At 46.4% G+C, this 15,439-nt stretch overlaps 1 protein-coding gene across 1 annotated transcript in view; it reads left to right on the top strand.

The window, feature by feature from the left end:
• The first annotated feature begins 327 nt into the window (after positions 1 to 327).
• DCDC2C (doublecortin domain containing 2C) overlaps positions 328 to 15,439 on the top strand; it is a 153,852-nt gene continuing 138,740 nt past the window's right edge. Inside the window, exons 1-2 of the mRNA XM_032294231.1 lie at positions 328 to 614; positions 5,256 to 5,307. Coding sequence (XP_032150122.1) covers positions 328 to 614; positions 5,256 to 5,307 — 339 coding nt within the window. The remainder of the gene's footprint in view (positions 615 to 5,255; positions 5,308 to 15,439) is intronic.

The raw sequence follows: 15,439 nt of genomic DNA, 5'->3' as shown, positions 1-15,439 counted from the left end.
CGTGACCCCTTCACCTGCCCGGGGTTCCCCGTGACCCCTTCACCTGCCCGGGGTTCCCCGTGACCCCCTCTCCTGCCCGGGCTCCCCGTTACCCCGTCTCCTGCCCGGGCTCCCCGTTACCCCTCTCCTGCCCCGGCACCGCGCCCCTCGCCCTGGAGGTCACAATTGCCCGGGGTCACGTCAACATGCAGCCCCCGCCCGGGAGCCCCGTCCGTCTCTGTCCCGCGACCTCCTGTCCGCGGTGCCTGGGCCCGATCGCGGCTCTGCAGGCGTCTCTGCCCGCGTTGCCGCCTGTCGGCCCCGGCGAGTGAGGAGCGGGGCGCGGCCATGGGCACCCGCGGGCCCCCCGCGCTGCTGGACACCACGCCCGCCAAGACCATCGTGGTGTACCGCAACGGGGACCCGTTCTCCCCGGGCAGGAGGTTCGTGCTGCCGCGGCGCCGCGGCGCCACCTTCGAGGCGCTGCTGGAGCAGCTCACGGAGCAGGTGGACGTCCCGTTCGGCGTGCGCCGCCTCTTCACGCCCACGCGGGGGCGCCCGGTGCTGGCGCTGGACGCGCTGCAGGCGGGCGGCAAGTACGTGGCGGCGGGCCGCGAGCGCTTCAAGGAGCTCGAGTGAGTGCGCCCCGCGAACCCCAGCGTGGTCGGGCCGCGCTCCCCAGGCGTGCTCCCCAGGCACCCTCCCGGCCCGGGCGGCCCTCTTCCTGCGGGGACCCCTGCCGCCCGCGACGGGCCGCCCCGGGGCCACGTGGTTTCCCGCGGGCGAAGCCGAGGCAGCCCCGACCCCAGGGTTCCCTCTGACGGGGCAGGGCGGGCTCTGGCCGGCAGCGAATCGGGCCAGGGCGGCCAGGAGGGCGTGGGACAGAAACGGTGGGGAGGGCTGTGGAGAGGGGCCTAAGGGAGGGTGTGGGGAGGGCGTGGCGTGGGAGACGTGGGGGACGCGGCGTGGGAGACGTGGGGGGCGGGGCGTGGGAGACGTGGGGGGCGTGGCGTGGGCGACGTGGGGGCGTGGCGTGGGCGGTGTGGGACGTGGCGTGGGAGACGTGGGGCGGGGCGTGGGCGACGTGGGGGCGTGGCGTGGGAGACGTGGGGGGCGTGGCGTGGGCGACGTGGGGGCGTGGCGTGGGAGACGGGGGGCGGGGTGGGGGCGACGTGGGGGGTGGCGTGGGGAGGGGGGGGGCGTGGCGTGGGCGACGTGGGGGCGTGGCGTGGGAGACGTGGGGCGTGGTGTGGGCGACGTGGGGCGTGGCGTGGGCGACGTGGGGGCGTGGTGTGGGAGACGTGGGGCGGGGCGTGGGAGACGTGGGGCGGGGCGTGGAGACATAGGGGGCGGGGCGCGGGAGACGTGGGGGCGGGGCGTGAGCGGTGTGGGGGCGGGGCGTGGGAGACGGGGGAATGGCGTGGAGACGTGGGGGGAGGGGCGTGGGTGACGTGGGGGGAGGGCGTGGGTGACGTGGGGGCGGGGCCTGGGAATGGCGCGGGTTGGGCAGTTCCCGTTTGAAATCGCCCATGGTGGCTCCTCTAACTCTGTGTTCATCACTTCTCGGCCCTGCGTGCATTTTCAAGCTTGCCTTTAATGAGAATATTGTCCTCCACGGTTTGTGTCTGTAATCCCGTGATTGAAGCCTGTGTCTGCCTTTTGTGATCGCAGCCTCTTTTCTCTCCTGGTCCTCTGTTTCCCTGTAGGTTTACTTGCAGTTTGACTCTGAACTACTCCTTTTGTATAGCTTTATGTGGGGACATTATTCAAAGCCTGAGGTAAAAGTGAGATTCTCCGGAGAGGATTTCCATTTTCTTCTTTCAAATGCCAGGAATGCTCCTAGTTCAGAAACCCTCTGAATTAAATCAGCAGCTTGGGTTTTGTTTGGTATTTTTGAAAAAGTGGTAGGAGTTAGGGTGAGGGCTTGTGCATGGTTCCAAATTCTTAGTGGCATTTGCAAAGAAGCGAATTTACCATCCAGTTGTTTCTGAAGAAAAATCGTAAGTCACAGGCATCACAATTGTGAAGAGGTAGAATCTGGATTAGCACATTTCAGATTGAAATTTATTACTGTGATAATCCTGTTATGTATGAGAATTCATGGACAAAATTATATTCCTTTATAGCCATGTGATTTGTGATTATTTGCAGGGTTGGTCAGATGGTATGAACATCTATAACTGATATCCTGCCCAGAATCCAGCGTTAAGTGTTGTTTTACAATTAAAGAGTATATTTCTACAAAAACTGACTTTGAAGTCCTTTTCAATACATATATAATGAAAAGTATTTGATTTTTATCCCAAGATATTTCCTTGTAAAATTGGCCTATGTTTTGCGTGTTAGTAAATGGGGAAGGAAACCTGTCAAGCACCTGCCACGGAAGCACCTGCCACAGAAACACCTGCCACAGTCTGGAGCATTCCTGGGGGATATTACTCTTTCCCTTCCTGTGGGGCTAGGCGTTTCCTAACAGACCCTGCTACACCTCCAGTTTTGTAGAGAGAGTCTCCAGTCTCATGGTTTATTTAAAATGTTGTGGACATGTGGCAAATATATTGAGAAGACATTGAGATGTTTTCCTTCCCAGTGCTCTTCATGTTTCTGATGACTTTGTGGGAGGAAAGAGATGTCACCCACTGAAGAGGGAGAGGAGTTGGGGTCCGTGTGGCAGATGGCCTGGTTATGTTGCATTTTCCATGCATGCTCACTGCTGTAAAATAGAGGGGCCATGTCTGCATGTGAAGTTCAACACGGAGAGTACATGGGGTTCCTTTTCTTCAGTTTTTTTTAGGTCAATGAGTATGAAATTGGAATTCAGACTTTGGGGATCAAAGCTCTGAAAAATGTGGCTGGATTTTCACTGAATTTTCACTGGTATTAGTAAAGTAAACTAGCACTGGAAATTTATATTCTGTAATTGCTAAGCCGTTGAGCAGTTCAATTAATTTTCACCAGAACATAATACTCTAATTGTGTCACCAGCAAATGAACGTTGAAGTGAAGCCTGTTGATAGATTAGTGACCCGGGAGCCCCCTCCTCATAATAGTGGTTTCAAGATGGTGCATGAAAAAGAAACGCCAACAGATTTCTCCAATATCCAGTCATTATTCAGGCATTTCCTGCATTATCTGGAATACATTAATTTGAGACCCAGAGAACATAATTTTTTTCTTTATAAAACAAAATATTATAATTACTTTTCGAGAAAATTAAAAGTGTCATAGAAAGCCTAGAACTAATATTTCCTTTGTGGAGAAAGCCATATTTACAACAAAATTGAAATCAGGGTGTTGTGCATGTGCGTGTGTGTGTGTGTGTGTGTGTGTGTGTGTGTGTGTTTAGGGGAGGGACCCCAGAGAATCTGAATGTTTAGGAATATTACCCTGTTTGCCTTAGAGCTTGTTGCTTAGACATGAGTGTGAATGTGCTATTTGAATCAAACCATCCTGGTTCTTCCTCACCCCAGCATTTTCTTCTCATCTCCGCGGCCACCTGTTTGTACCCTGGGAACTAGCAGATGCCAGGAGAAAGAGGAAAAGTGGGTGGAGAGGAAGCTGCGATAGAGGAACGTTGGCGTTAGAGCCAGAGACTGGTGGAATTTAATCCTGGCTTTCCCTATCTGAGAGACGTTTCACTAGTTAAATAACCTCTCCGAGACTTGGTTTCCTCATCAGTAAAGCGGCCTGGCTTAACACCCACTCTACAGGACCGCTGGGAGAACAGAATGAATGCAGGACTGTGAAGTGCCTGGCCCTGGCTCTCTTGCGTGGTTTCTTCCCTTCCTGTGTTCTCTGGAAGTAGCCAGGAGGCAGCTTGCACCTAAGGGTCCCATCTCTGCTTCCCAGACCCACTCCCCGCCCACCTCAGGGCAACTCAAGCCCACCCAGCAGGCTTCTCTAAGCGCCCGGGTTAAAGACCTCAGGTGAGAGGCTCTCTGAGGAACTATGGTCCCTTTTTTCTGTTTGTGTATGTTCTTGGGAGTGCAACACTGAAATAATAAATAGCATTTTGTGTTTTTGAAGGATCTTTTTATGTGTTAGTTTTTCTCTGTTACATTTTATTTTTTGTTTCCATGTAATGAAAACCAGATGTCTCATGTGAATGATTAATGTTCATTTGCAAATATGAAGTTTGGGAACTTAGAACCAATCTAAAATATTTATTTGGAAAATAGGTGGACTAGACTGAGCTGTCGAAGCGCGGATACAAGGGCCCGTAAGCAAGTGGAGAGGCGCAGGCTGGCTCAGCCAGGAGCCGTGCTGGTTTCACTCATACAGTTTTCAAAGATTTGAGTTGGCTGCAACATTTTATAATTGGGAGAACTGATGTAATAATATGAACTTTTGGTCTTCCTTGAAAAAAACAGAGGATTTGTCTGTTCAGAGGACTTGGTTGTAGCTGTGCGCGTCTCCACCGTCTGGACCTGTGAGGCACTGTCCACCTCAGACGGAAAAGGACGCTCCCGCTAGCCACAGCCCCACCAGTCCCTGAGACCAGCCTGGGCGAGTGTCATCATTTGATGGGGACCTGCGTCTGTGCCTCTTGATTGGATGCTTATTTCTTTCCCTAAATTGACTCTTCAATTTTTTAGCAATAGTTTTATTGCTAAAACTATCAAAAATGATAATCTCAAATACATATATTTTTAAAATCAGGAATAAACCTTAATATTGCATATAAATTTGAGGGTATTATCTATTACCCATTAAAACATTTTATTTTTGAGGAATATGAAAGTCCCCAAAGTCCCCAACAGTAAAAAAATTGTGTTAATGGGACTCAGACACATTATGTGGTGGAGCCTCTTTTCCAGTTTGCAGTTTTGGCAAAAGGGGAAGTGTTGAATTTCTGGGAGCGAGGAGGGAGCAGGGGAGGTGCAGGGGAGCTGGAGGAGGGTCTGGGTTTCTGTTCCCACCTTAGCCTGTCGTGGGAACATTGATGAGCTCACAGTTCTGGGCCTTCAGTGATCTGCTTAGGAAATGCCGTTAATTAGATGATTTCTCAGGTTTCTCTTTAATAAGGAAAAGCAATGTCACTTAAGAAACACTTCAAAGGGGCAATGCTGATGGTGCCCAGAGTGAAAACTGTCCTAGCACAGTAATGCTGCTGTATTCTGACGGGGGTTCTAACACCGGGAAGGTTTTAGATTCTAGTTCCAAACTGCTGTGGGGTTGTATCTATTAAGCCCGAAAAGGACTCATCTCTGAGGAGTCTGAACTTGCTGTGTAACTATCTACCTTCTAATTATGTTTTCTTCTTTCTTCTTCTGCAGTTATATTCATATAGTTCCCCGAAAACCTGCAAAGATAAGGAAGTTGAAGGAAGTAAGTGCTCGCTTCTAACAACCAATAATGGAATAAATTGGACAACTTGGTAAAAATGGAAATGTCAGCGCAGAATAGTTGAAGTTTTACAGAAGCAGTGTTTAGCAGGGAATGCCTACAAGGACGCGCTGCTCTTGAAGTCAGAACAGGCTGTGCAAGCTTGTCATACGTGTCAAAGCACTTAAGTAACCAAGCGGTGGGAGGTAGTGAAGAGAGGCTCAGACGTGCAGAGGAGATAGTCATCTTAGAGACACGCCACGCAATTAATTAAAGTCTTCACTTTCCTTTTGTTTTGGGGGGGTTTGGAAAGACAGATATCAGGAAAAGTTATTTAGAGTTATGTAGTGCTGAAGCTAATTATAATGCTAAATTTAAAGATTTGTCGCAAGTTCTCAACCTTTTTATACTTGATAGACATTTATTAGGTCTACAGGACAGAACATCCCATGACATTGTTTGTATCACTTGATTCTTAGTAAAACTAACCATTTAATTTGTTTAAAGAGACATGCTTTTTTGGTAAGCAATAAAACCACAGTTTTAAGCCAGATGGCCTGTTGATATTTAGAATTTAATGTATTTTTTACTTAAAAAATGGACTTACTTTGTGGAATATTACATGGGTGAATTATTTTGAGGGCATCTACTTCTCTAAGTTGTGATATTGCTGTTCGTACACTTCCTCACCTGTGTAGTGGGGATGATAATTGATACCTCAGAAGCTCGTTGTAAGGACTAAATGATAAAATATTCATAATGTGCCAGCACTAGGTAAGGGCTTCCCTGCCACATCTTACAGAAGGTGCTCTTCTCTGTGTCTTTGGAGCGCCACCCAGGGCTCCATGCGGGACACACCAGCAGCCCCAGCGCTGCTCACAAACACCAGCTTCTGGAAGCGTTCAGCTGCTTTCTTGGAGCCTGCCCTTCAGGGCAGTTGAAATAAGTCAAATTTATTACTTTACTCACCTCAGGTTGTAACTTGCCAAGGGCACGAGGGCAAGTTTCCAATAAGACAGCAATCCTGGCAGTCACTGAATTTCAGGGCTCCCTGAATAAAGAGCGTGGAAATGATTTGTGGTCGTCCTGACACCTCTGTCCCTGCTTCTGCTCTCCGTGTGCAGCTGGGAGTGGGATTAAGTCACAATTCTGGAAATTACCCTCGAGAACATTTAGAGTGTGAGTCTCAGTTCATCCTTTAAATATTTCAGTGATTTAAATAAGATATGACTTAAAAGGCAGTATATCAGGATGGGGGAATTTCAGACTATCTTGTGAAAACTTGTTTTCTCATAGAGGAAGCCTTGGTCTACAGAAGCGAAACGCTGGGCAGGCACGCGAGGATTTCCACACCCACGCAAGCCTTGTCGTCCTAGGGCGGGCACTGGGCTGCTCGGCACTCACTCTATGAGGCTACATTACCCAAAAGAGTTTAAACATGTTTTATTTTTGAATTTCTACTTTGTTCTTTTAAAAAATGTGATTATAAAAGTAGTTCCCGTTGAGAGAAGTATCAAGAATACTGTGCAGAAAATTACAACTACAATGAGACACCATCTCATACCAGCCAGAATGGCCCTTTTAAAAATCATTTTATATATTTTTCTTCAACTTTTAAGTTCAGGGGCACATGTGCAGGGCGCGCAGGTTTGTTACACAGGTGAACATGTGCGATGGGGTTTGCCACACGGATCATCCCATCACCAAGGTATTAAGCCCAGCACCCATTAACTGTGCTTCCTGATGCTCTCCTACCCCCCACTACAGACACCAGTGTGTGTTGTTCACCTCCCTGTGTCCATGTGTTCTTATCATTCGGCGCCCGCTTGCAAGTGAGAACATGTGGTGTTTGGTTTTCTGTTCCTGCGTTAGTTTGCTGAGGATAATGGCTTCCAACTCCATCCATGTCCCTGCAAAGGACATGGCCTTACTCTCTTTTATGGCTGCATAGTATTCCATGGTGTATATGTACCACATTTTCTTTATTCAGTCTGTCATTGATGGACATTTAGGTTGGTTCCATGTCTTTTCTGTTGTGAATACTGCTGCAGTGAACCTATGTGTGCATGTATCTTTATGACAGAATGATTTATATTCCCTTGGTTGTATACCCAGTAATGGGGTGGCTGGGCCAAACGGTATTTCTGCCTCTAGGTCTTGAGGAACCACCAGGCTGTCTTCCACAATGGTAGAACTAATTTACCTCCCACCAACAGTGTAAAAGTGTTCTCTTTCTCCACAACCTTGCCAGCATCTGTTGTTTCTTGACTTTTTAATAACACCAAATGGCTATTTTTAAAAAGTCAAAAAACAGAAGTTGCTGGTGAGACCATGGAGAAAAGGGAATGCTTATACACTGTTGGTGGGAATGTAATTAATTTAGCCACTGTGCAGGGCCATTGGAAGTTTCTCAAAGAGCTTAAAACAGAACTACCATTTAAAAAGAAAAATAACCAAAAAGACACATGCATTCATACATTAATTGCAGCGCTATTCACAATAGCAAAGTCATCGAATCAACTTGTGCTCATCAGTGGTGGATGGATAAAGAAAACGTGGTACATATACACCATCAAATACTACACAGCCATGAAAGATCAAAATCGTGTCCTTTTCAGGAACATGGATGCAGCTGGAGCCATCATCCAAAGTGAATTAACGCAGGAACAGAAATGAAATACTGCATATTCTCACCTACGAGTGGGAGCTGAACAGTAGGTAGTCATGGGTGCAAGATGACGGCAGTAGACACTGGGGGCCACTATGAATAGGCGGGGGAGGGAGGCAACGGGGCAAGGGTTGAAAAATTAACTATTGGATACTATGCTCACTGCTTGGGTGACAGAATAAATTATACCCCAAACCTCAGCATCACACAATGTACTCATGTAACAAACCTGCACAGGTACCCCCTGAATCTAAAAGTTGAAATTATTAAAAAATATACTGCACAGGAAAGCTCAATGAAGAGAATGAAAATAATTACCAATAGATTACCAAAGATTACCGCTTTGCATTTTGTCATGTCTATTTCTGCTTTTCTATGCACAGGGAGCAAATATAGGTACACAAACACACATGTATGCACCTACGTATAGACATATATGTTTCCAGAAACAGGATTCAATAGTACTCTTTTCTCATCTGCTTTTTATTTGCCATGTGCCATGACCATTTTCTAATTGTAAATGTCCTTTTGCAGCACGATTTTTTAATGCCTGAAAACTATTCCACCATGTGAATTTATCGTAATTACTTAGCCCAACCTCTTTGAGCACACTTTGCCTTTTTGCTATTTTAAACAGTGATATAATGTAATGGACTCCTTGTAGAGACATGTTTGTCCACATTAATGATTATTTATAGAGAAGTAGAATTATCATGCATAATTTTAATGTCTTTACTATTTACTTCTGGACTGGCTCCCATAATATTTCTAAAAACTCACGTTGCTTGTGAGGATGGAGCAGTATCATGTCAGCGTGCATGGCCTGGACGTGCCTGATGCTCATGATCCGCCCCCGTTTTCTTTTGTGGAAGTAGTCACCCCTTAAAAGTGTTTGCAACTATTATTGTTTGTTGTGTAAACGCTTGTCTTGGTGGGACAAGCATTTGCTTGGACACAGGTCAGAGGTGGACCCAACCCTGAATGAGTTGGAGCCATCGCCGAGAGCTTTGGCTGACACACATGATTCACTCCAGGAACTCTGCTGAGCCTGGAGGGGACCGTAAGAGTAGCTGAGATTTAGAGCTGTGTCCTGCTGCCGCACATGAGGACACAGAGCCAGCCAGTCACAGGACCGAAGGCTGCCTGCCACTCCCAGTGGCGTCACTACTATTTACTAAACCACAGTTTTCCTGCCTTGTGGCTTATGGCCATGCACCTATGATCACAGAGACAGTATAAAACCTAATGAGCTAAAAGGCTTGTCGGCCAGTGCCATGGCTCACACTTGTAATCCCAGTACTTTGGGAGGCCAAGGTGGGAGATTTACTTGAGCCCAGGAATTCTAGATCAGCAAGACCCTATCTCTACAAAAAGTAAAAAAAAAAAAAAAAAAAATTAGGCAGGCATGGTGGCGCGTGGGAAGCTGAGGCAGGAGGGTCACTTGAGCCCAGGAGTTTGATGCAGTGAGCTATGATTGCACAACTGCACTCCAGCCTGAGCAACAGTGAAACCCTGTCTCAACAAAAAAGACTTGCCTTTGTTTGTTTTCTTTATGTTCCAGAAATAGAAATGCTTTGGTCAGATGCCAAGTGCTAGGACTGTATGGGTTTCTTTGTGAGCCCTCCATGCCATTGATTTTGTACGTGACCATATTCAGGCAACCAGGGCTGAGAGGCCTGCATGTCACACTGGGCATTGGAGAGCCATGTCAGTCCTTGAATGCTTCATCACCGTGTTCAATGTCCTGAAGTTTCTTCTCTTTTAACGTGGAATGTTGTGTGGCTTATGTTCTCAGCATGTTTTCACACCTATAGTCTCATCTACAAAAATGGAAAAACAGCAACTGTGCGAGTGAGGCAGAGTGGGCCTTAATACCTGCCATTTAAAAGAGGAATAAGGAGTTCAAGAAAGGTGAGGCACCATCTGCAGTTGGGAGGCTCGTTTGCAGTAGAGCTTGGACTAAAACCAAGCATTCTAGGAATTATTCCAGGATTTCTCCCACTCTTTTCCCAGGGAAAGACCCATGACTGCTTTTGTACAACTTGCTAGTGTTAAATGAATTTCTTCCATTTAATTCATAGAATTAAGTCACCGCAGGAGTTTTTTTCTGATAGATGTTCAAGCCCTTACATCACAGAGAGAACCCTGGTGTGCAGTGGCAGCGGAAGGCACCCCCTGGTGTTTTAAGTGAAGGTACAAAGCAGTTCTCCCAGGGAAAATGCAGGAAGCCAGCAGGATGGGGCACAGTGTTCTCCAAGAACCACGTGAGGAGCTGGGGAAGCTTCTGTAGGAAGAGCACCAGGATGAGGGCCTTCCCCCTCTGCTGCTCCATCTCCTTCTAGGGCAAGTTGAGAACAGCCGCATCCTGGGTGCCCAGGGTCAGGGGAGCTGCGTGCCTCAGCCCTAAAAGCTCCTGGAGACCTAGCTGGAAGCTAAGGCCATGTGCGGCCCTTCCTGCAGGGGTTCCAGCTTGACAGGCCTTGGTCTGTTCACACACTGGGGTTTAAGGATGTTTACAGTAGCATTTTGTTTCTAAATTACAAAAAGCTGGGGACAACCTGAATGTCCACCAATAGAGAAATGGCTAAATGACTCGTGGTATGTCATCCGGGGTTAGATCCATAGGGAGTGATCTAAAATGATATCCTTCAGACTGTGGGCATGATTAAGTGAGATCTTTGTAAAACACTCAGCCTGGTGCTTTTGACAAACAGCAAGAGCTCAGTGAGTAGTCGGTGCTGTTATTCATAATGCCTTGACATTGCAGCTCATCTTATTCAAATTTCAGATCCATTATTGCCTGCAATATGAATCCCAGTGTAAACTGTTTTACAGATTCAATGTGGCATAAGCTTTTGCCAAGTCCAAAAATTCAATGTTTAAATGTTTTACTGCGTTATTTAGTCTTATTTTATGATACATTAATACAGAATAGAAAGACCTAACTTCTGTAAATTATTCTTTCACATAATTTCTGTTTTGGTCAAAATATGTTAGTGGGAAAATTGAAGAAGCTTCCCAAGAGATTTTGATTTATGTAGAAATTTACTTAAAATTAATTAGAATACTATAATGTACATTTACTATTATCATAGAAATGATTTTTAAAATACGTCAACATAATGAATTTGAAATTGCTTTTCATTAAATGGAGGGACAAGGAAAATTAGCAAAAAATGCTCTTGCGATCTTGGCTTTCATTGGCTGTGTCATGCTGGTTTGATGAGAAAAGCGTCCTTGGTCTTACTTCAATGGAAGGACTTCTCTTACAGTAGTCCTTCTAAACAACATTGACATTTCTGGTTTGCAATCTCAAGTTTTAGAGATTTGGGCAGATTTACTAGGAACAGATAAAACCCAATTCAATGTTTTTTTTCCCCGTGAAGGATGTGTTCCAATTCTGCTCTTTCAGGGGGCTTATCCTGGACTAACAACAAGTGTACCATTCACTTAGACCACATTTTTGTCATGGAAGAGAAGGATGTGATTTGCTGAGATGAATTTTTTTGATCATAGCTACCAGTAAATACCAGTAGCTACCAGTGAATCTAACTTAAAGATATTTTAAAATTAATTTAAATATGCATTTTAATAAAGTGTTTTACATGATTTCCTGCCTTATTGAAAAGCCTGGAGAGTAAAATTTAACTTTGTCCAAGTGACTCAAGCTTAGGCTGCAGTACTTCAATCTGGCTGAACCAATGTTCACTTCCACCATATTTCTTAGTGATCTTGCCAATGGCAAGGCCACTGTTTGCTGTTGATCTGTTGGGAACACAATTTTTTGAAGCTTCTGTTTCCATTTTCAGGGAAGGGGGCATCACACACCGGGGTCTGTTGGGAGATTGGGGGCTAGGGGAGGGATAGCAGGGGGTTGGGGGATGGTGGAGGGATAGCATTAGGAGAAATACCTAATGTAGATGACAGGGTGATGGATGCAGCAAACCACCATGGCAAGCGTATACCTGTATAACAAACCTGCACATTCTGCACATGTACCCCAGAACTTAAAGAACAATAATAATAATGAAAAAGTACCATATAATTCATGCTCATTGTAGAAAAATGAGAAAACACATGTAATTTAAAAGAAAAACGTATTCATAATCCTACCATTCAGAGATTAACCACTGTTTTTCCATATGCTTTTGACATGTACACATATACTTATATACATGTATATACTTCTAGCTTTATAAATATATTTCAGCAAAATGGGAGCATAATCTACATTTTTTTCGAAATTCCTTTTTATTTAATGATGCATCGTGAAATCTCTACATGTCAAGAAATAGGCTCCTGTAATACTTCTTAGTGGATTTAGAGTATTGCAGTAAGCTATGTGTGACTTATGTTTTTAAAACCAGCCATCTTTTGCTTGACATTTAGAGAACATTTTTATATATCCTACTAAACTGCTCACTTAAGAGGTTATACCAAGTTAAATCTGTGCCCATTGTGAGACTGGGTGTTCCCCACATCTCCCAAATGCTGCGTGCTATCCTTAATTTTCCTGACACATTGCCATGCTCGTGCTGTAGCTTTGCGGAAATATCATGGGCTCTGTCATTTAGATAAATTAACTTCTCTGGTGCTCAGTTAATGGGTATGACTGTATCTATGAAATAGAGGTTAAATGTAGTTATGCATATGTTCTGGTCATCACAGTGTTCTAAAGTTTCAATCCATCCATCCATCTATCCATCCATCCATCCGTCAGATTTAATCCCAACACTTGTGTACTTGGAAGTGTTTGCTTTCCTGTGGCTGATCGCACCAGAGCAGCAACACATCATCAAATAATATGCATATGTCCACTAAGCCCAATGGTTCTTTCACTAAATAATTCTTGAGCACTGATTATGTACCAGGTACCGTTTGAAGCAGTTGTACAAAAAGGAAAAACGTCCCTGCCCTCAAGGAGCTTGCACTTCAGGTGGTAAGACAGACAATAAACAAAATCCATACAATATAGAGTATGTGGGGATATGAAATGTCATGCTGGGGGCTGTTTGATTTTAGACAGGATGACCAGGTGGCCTTCATCGAGGAGGTGACTTTCAAGTCCAGGCTCCAAAGAAGTGAGGGAGCTGGCTACTTAAATATCTTGGGTAAAAGCATCCTGAGAGGGAGAACTGGTGGTGCAAAGGCCCGTGGCCTGTTGTTCAGGGAGTGACATTTGACTTTGAGCCAGAGTGCCTGGCTGCCATGTTGACAGCCATGAGTAGGAGACTGCTGCAGTGATCCAGGCAAGGGACGGTGGGGATTCAGGTCGGCGTGGTGGCGTTGGTGATGATGAATTCACGCTGGGATTCAGTGTGGGCAGAACAAAGGGGAGTTCCGAGGACAGGGTCCTGGAGTGCTTAGAGGGCAGGGAGGTGAGAAGGAGCAGAGAGGGCTGGAAAAGGGCCAGGTGAGTGCAGGATGCTGGGTGGTGAGAGATGGGGTGGGCCCTCTGCGTCAAACGTTGCTGGTCAGACAAGGAAGATGAAGACTGAGAAGGGACCATTGGATTTAGTAACGCGGAGGTCGTGGGCAGATGGGAGATACAAATTGCTCTTTAAACAAGTTTTGCTCCAAAGGAAGGAAAGAAACGCAGAGGCAACTGGAGGGGGAGACGAAGCCAAGAGAAGTTTTCTAAGAAGTGACATCATGTGTGTGATGATGGGAGTAGCCATTGCAGAGGGAAAATTGATGATGTGAACAAAACAGGGAGACTTAATCGAGAAATGGCCTTGGGTGGGTGAGGATTATTATTATTATAATAGAATTATAATTATATGAAATGATATCGAATTATATACAATAGTAACTGCTGTCTCCATAGGACCTGCATATTCTGGACATTCATGTAAATAGATTCAGGCGATATGTGGCCTTTTGCATGTGGCTTCCCTTGGCATAATATTTTCAAGGTTCATCTACGTCGTAGCGTGTATCAGGACCTCATTCTTTCTAAGGCTGAATTCCATTCCGCTGTGTGGATCCAGCATACTTTGTTTACCCATCATCTGGAGATGAACATTTGGGCCTTGCTGGTCATGGCCCTGCTGATAGGCCTGAGGTGGTCCTCCTGCTCATCCTGGAAATGATTTCTTTCTCTCTCTTCGGAAGCTCTTCTCTCTTCTCATTTTCTACGACTGTTTTTTCTTTTACTTGTAGGACTATTGTCATTGCCTGTGCTTTGAACACTGCTGCTTTATAGGGTGCTCTCCAAATCCTTTTCTCTTGCAGTTCAGGCCACCGCCACTCGGTTCTCTCCATGACTTCCATAATCATCCATGTGCTGAAGACGCACAGGTCTCTCTCAAAGTCAGGACCCACGTCGTTAGCCACTGTCACTTGGATGTCCCAAAGACATCTCAAACTTGTATTGCCCAAGTTTGGCCTCTGCCCTCAAACCCAATTGTTATTTTGTGTTTCCTATTCCAGAAGATGGAACTGCCCACCCAGCTCCTAAAACCAGAAACCTGGGCGTTTTTCTCAACCCTTACCTCTCCCGGCAGCCCCTAGTCCCTCCCTGCCCACCCGTCCCACCTCCTGATCTACTCTCGAGTCGGCTCACCTGCTGTTATCTCGGCTGCTCCTAGCCTTGTTGAGGCTGCGGAGCTTGGTCATCTGGGAGGAGTCTGTGCCTTCCCCTGGTCTTCCTGCTTCCAACCTTGTCCCTTTCCAGTGTGATCACGTTGCTTCCCTCGTTCACATACATTAAGGCACTTCTCTTGGCTCCAGGGAGGTGAAGTCTGTATTATTCACCATGACCTTTAAGACTCTTCTTGATCTGGCCCCTGTGTTCTTCTCCAGCTTTGCCTCTCACTGCTCCCCACTCTGTGTCTGTGATCTAGTCCTCGATGGATGTTCAGTTCCCAAAGGCCTCTCCCCATGCACCCCTCCTCAAGCCAGGGTTTTGTGCATGCTGTCCCTCCTGCCTTGTTTAATTCAATGGATTGGTTTCTGCTTATAATTCAGGTCTCAATCTAAAGGCCTCTTCCTCCAGAAAGACTCCTTTCTCCCCAGTGAGGGTGAGACATTCCTCTCCTGTGCTTCCATGGTACCCATGCTGGCCTCAGCAGAGCCTCTGGCACTGGGTGATGTAACTGCTTGTTGACTTGTCTGTCTGTGTCCTTCTGTGCTCCCAGCCCTTGGACGACAGGAGTAGTGTTGGTCTTTTCCACCACTGTGTCCTAACTCTTAGCACAGTTCCTACCATCAGAGGAGGGTCCTCCATGAATAGGCATTGAATAAATGCATGAAGCAGTATTGAGTACTTACAGGAAGGCTGGAGGTTGGCAGGGCCTTAGGGACCCTCTCGTCTCCTTGCTGCTTCTGTGGCTTGGTCTAGATGAGGCCTTGCTTCTGAGTGAGACTGACCAGGACAACCACAGGCTCCACAGACTGTCTGGCTGTCTGATTCTATGGGACAGCTTCTCTGGCTCTTAGAGGCAGCAATTTTGGAGGCATTGAGAG

This window comes from Sapajus apella, unplaced genomic scaffold (genome assembly GCF_009761245.1).
Source record: "Sapajus apella isolate SASKATOON/1434 unplaced genomic scaffold, GSC_monkey_1.0 scaffold31, whole genome shotgun sequence".
NCBI lineage: Eukaryota > Metazoa > Chordata > Mammalia > Primates > Cebidae > Sapajus > Sapajus apella.
The sequence above is the reverse complement of the archived record's forward strand: the minus strand, read 5'-3'. Positions and strand labels throughout refer to the sequence as shown.